At 53.1% G+C, this 4,097-nt stretch overlaps 1 protein-coding gene across 1 annotated transcript in view; it reads right to left on the minus strand.

The window, feature by feature from the left end:
• The window catches only part of DRC7 (dynein regulatory complex subunit 7), a gene marked incomplete at both ends in the record, with an annotated part of 11,639 nt that overhangs the window by 7,375 nt on the left and 167 nt on the right, over positions 1-4,097 (minus strand). Inside the window, 6 exons of the mRNA XM_010163838.1 lie at positions 741-899; positions 1,617-1,835; positions 2,161-2,307; positions 2,638-2,841; positions 3,067-3,192; positions 4,063-4,097. The exon at positions 4,063-4,097 is cut by the window's right edge and continues 167 nt beyond it. Coding sequence (XP_010162140.1) covers positions 741-899; positions 1,617-1,835; positions 2,161-2,307; positions 2,638-2,841; positions 3,067-3,192; positions 4,063-4,097 — 890 coding nt within the window. The remainder of the gene's footprint in view (positions 1-740; positions 900-1,616; positions 1,836-2,160; positions 2,308-2,637; positions 2,842-3,066; positions 3,193-4,062) is intronic.

The following is a 4,097-nucleotide window of genomic DNA, read 5'->3' on the forward strand; positions in this document are numbered from 1 at the left end:
GGCAGTTTCTCTTACTGTGCCAGGAGGCATTTTGGTTCTTGAGAATGCAGTGCAGCAATCCAAGCTCAGCTCGTGTGAGGCTGTGGTCCTGGGGAACACGGCAGCATAGTTACAAGAGCTGTGTCGGTCACACACAGCCTGAGGACAGAGGCAAGCAGCACACTGCAGCTGACGTGGAAGGAGAGCCTTACTGCATCCTCACACCTTCACTAGCACACCCCCACTCAAGCTTGAGCTCTGAAGAGAAGGACCTGGGGGTGGTGGTGGATGAGAAGCTGAACATGAGCCGGCAACGTGCGCTCACAGCCCAGAGGCCAATAACCGTGTCCTGGGCTGCACCCAGAGCAGCGTGGGCAGCAGGTGGAGGGAGGGGATTCTCCCCCTGTACTCTGCTCTTGAAAGGCCCCACCTGGAGTACTGTGTCCAGTTCTGGAGCCCCCAACACAAGAAGGACATGAACCTGTTCCTGGAAGTGTTTAAGGCCAGGTTGGATGAGGCTTTGAGCAACCTGGTCTAGTGGAAGGTGTCCCTGCTGATGGCAGGGGGGTTGGAACTAGATGAGCTTGAAGGTCCCTTCCAAACCAAACCAGCCTGGGATTCTATGATATTCAGGTTAGAGAAGGAATCTAAAGTGCCAACCAAAGCCTGGCTAGAGCAATAGTGGTCTGACCTGGAGAGGGCACCAGGCAGCCGGACATATGTGGGCCTATGAACACACCAGTTTGAACCAGCATCCCCACTGCACAAGAGCCATCACTTGGGTCACTCACCATATGATCCGTGTCCCTGTCAGATAAGTCCTCCTCCTCCTCAGCATCTGGGAGTAGCGGAAGAGGCTTGTTGCTCCCTGAAAGCATAACTTGCCAGCGGAGAGCATCACTCAAGTCAAAGCTGAGATCCTAGGCCATACAAAAGAAACCCACTTAATTACAGGGCAGTCTGAAGGGCCTGACACTAAACTGAACACTGCTCCTGCACATCTGTGGTGCCCTGGACCTGGCTGGCTGTCAGAGAGTTAAAGGACTCTAGACAGACCCTGGATCTCAGTGAGGTGGGCTCTTCAGACCACTGGTGGGACCCCAGAGACTGCCCCTGTGCCTAGAGGGCTGCAGACCCCTTTCCTCACAGCGCCACAGACGAGAGGAAGTTGCTGGAAATGCTTCTGCCTCCTTCCTTCAGGCGTGCATGGCCCCAAGGTCATTCACATGGGCCAAAAGTTGCTCTAACTCAGACCCTCACCTCCCAGACTTACATCAGTTGAGGAGTAGCTGAGGTGTGGGAAGAGCCTAATCAAGATCTTTCCTGCCTTGAGCCACGCTTGAAGAGGCTCAAAACATCCTCGGCCTTCAAAGCTGTTGTTTGAGAGAATGAGTGTCCAGCCAGCCTTAAACGCTGATATTCCAGCACTGCAGGGGTTTAATAGGTGTGATCCGTATTTGCTAGCTCAGGCTCTGGTATGTCCTGGGCTAGTTCCAGAGTCTATGCAATTAGAGCAATACAACCAGAGCCCACACAGCTAAGTGGAAACTGGGATCACCACTGATCTTGGACTTCCCCAGGACCCAGGTCACCCCAACTGGCCCTTCCAGGCACAGGGCTGCTTAAGGGCTCATTACCTTGCAGCCCTTCCAGCAGTCCTGCATGTTCACCCAGTAGTTCTGGTGGTTCCAGACGCTCTCAATCCCGAGGAAGTGCTCCTCCGTGGTGCTGTGGCTGTTGCCCGTGAAGGGGTTGATGAAGAAGGTCTCGGGAACCTCCCTCTTCCCAGACAGAACCAAAACCCACGCGTGTACCCGTAAGCCATACAAAGGGTCACGCTCGGGCTTTTCCACTTCCTGGAGGACAGAGGACAGAGCAGTAATTATTGCCACTTTATTGCCACTTTAGTCCAACCCAATGCCAATCTTATTCTCTCCTCTGCCCGCTTCTCAAGATCTCCAGTCCCTTAACACTCTTCAGAAGAGTGAGGCAGTACATATCCAGCACATATTCCTGTGCCAGTACATACTGTATTCCCAGAGGCCAAGTGCTTATGGCCATGATCAGAGTTGTGTCATACTTCATGGCAGAGTGTGGTGAGCTCCGTTCTTTGGTCAGCCATTACCTGTGTCTCAGCTCTTGCTCCTGGAGTTTACACTGAGGTGGACCTTGCTAACTCACCTTCTCTTCTTCTCTTTCCTTGTTCTTTTGTGCAGGTTCAGCTTCTGCCTTCTTCTTGGCCTCCTGCTTAAGCTCAAACTTGCTCTGCATATCTGGTCGGGGCTTAAGTCTGTACTTGTTGGGCTTCTTTATCTCCTCTTTTGGTACCTCTTTTTGCCTCTGAAAAAGTAGGGCATTGCCATGAAACCCAGCAGAGACTGAGAAGGAAGAAAATGGATGGCTGACAGGTTCCTCCCAGTTCCCAGCCCCTGGCAGTTTGCAGTACTGAACCTGGTGAGCAGGAATTCAGTACAGCCAAAGAGGCCTCTTAAGGAACTGTGGAAAATCACTTAAAAGATCCCTTTGGTGAGGCCCCTGCTTGGTACAGACTGAAACCCAGTGTGGACCTGAAGCTGTTCCCCCCAGCTCAACTCTGCAGCTCACTGCAAACGGACAGGCTGAGCATGCACGCTGGGCTCCTCCCTGCCTGCTGACTACAGCTCTCCCCTCCTGCGGCTTCCTGAGCAGCGGGCACAGCTCCAGAGTCTCGTCCAGGGTGCAGACGTTGTGCGTGGCGTACCCGTGCACGCAGTAGGCATCGTACCCGGCCCCGATCAGCATGGAGCACAGCAGCACGCTGAAGTCAAAGCAGTTCCCTCGCCGGTATTTCAGGATGGTGGTTGGGGAATAGAGCCAACTGGGCTTGAAAGAGAAAGATGCACCTTGTCTTGTGAAGGTGAAACATGCACCAGGCAGAGAGCAGGGGAGAGAGAGGGCACTGCCCATATCCCTGGGCTCTGCACCTAGGGGAATCTGTTCTATAAAATTCCTATACAACTCGAGTTTCCACATCGTGTCCTGCTGAGAGGCCCTTCTGTCACCTCTGTTCTGGGGCCATGTGTAATGGGACTGCAGCCCCTTTCTTACCGGTGTGATAGGGCACTTGAGAGGCTCCATGGTGAGGTAATCGGAGACGAAGCTGGCACAGCCATCCCAGTGGTACAGCTCCGTATAAGGCAGCAGGGTTGGCCTCACCGTTGTGCTCACAAACTTCTGTAGGGCACAAGAGGACTTTGATTAGCCAACAGACGCCTGGCAGAGTCTCCTGTCCAAAGCCATCAGACCATGCCTGGATGTTGCAGTTCACACTCAGGACCTCTCTAGAGCACATGAACAGCATCAGTAATCCTCCTGCCCTGTTCCCAGGTGAAAATTGCATGGGGCAGAGAGGCCATCTGCATGTCTGTGGCTAAAACTTCAAGCTCCTCTCAGACACATTACAGATGTGAGCCCGTTCTCCTCTTAGTTTTCAAGCAAGACAAATAGCTACTGCCCTTTCCAGCTTTTACGTCCTCCAGCAGTTTTTGCATTGTATGTTAATAATATAACAAATGTTGGGGAAAGCTGGTCCAAAGTAGCAATTCCAGGTGCCTGGGGGAGCATTAGGTCCAGAACTAGACAACAGTTGTGCAGCTTGGGCCCAGTCCTAAACAAAACCAGACCACAAACTTCTACATTGACTTCCTTCCCTGTAATTTCTGCAAAGGTTGGAGTAAGACCTAACTCTGGATCCAGACTCCATACCTGACTAAGCCTTACCTGTTTCATGGGTATCTTCTACTTTCCTTTACATTTCTGTGGCCTTTCCTGTTTCCTAAGCATCACACTGCAGGGCTGTGAGCGGCCTGCAGCCTACATGGCACCATCCCCGTGCACATGGTACAAGGCAGTTGTGGATTTGGACAGTCAGGGTGTTCCTGGGGTGCTGTGTGACTACTCGGGGTGCTGTGGGCACAGCAAGCAGGTTCCTGTTCCCTTTGGCCAGGAGGGAGGTCAGGAAAGGCTGCTGTCCTTCCCTAGCACTCAGCACTATGGAAGCCAAGTGCCCCCTGCGCTCTGGCCCAGCCCCACACCACCCCATACCTGCACGCCACACTCGTTGACCGGGTGGAGGAAGA

The sequence above is a fragment of the Antrostomus carolinensis genome, unplaced genomic scaffold (assembly GCF_000700745.2).
Source record: "Antrostomus carolinensis isolate BGI_N321 unplaced genomic scaffold, ASM70074v2 scaffold42482, whole genome shotgun sequence".
Taxonomy (NCBI): domain Eukaryota; kingdom Metazoa; phylum Chordata; class Aves; order Caprimulgiformes; family Caprimulgidae; genus Antrostomus; species Antrostomus carolinensis.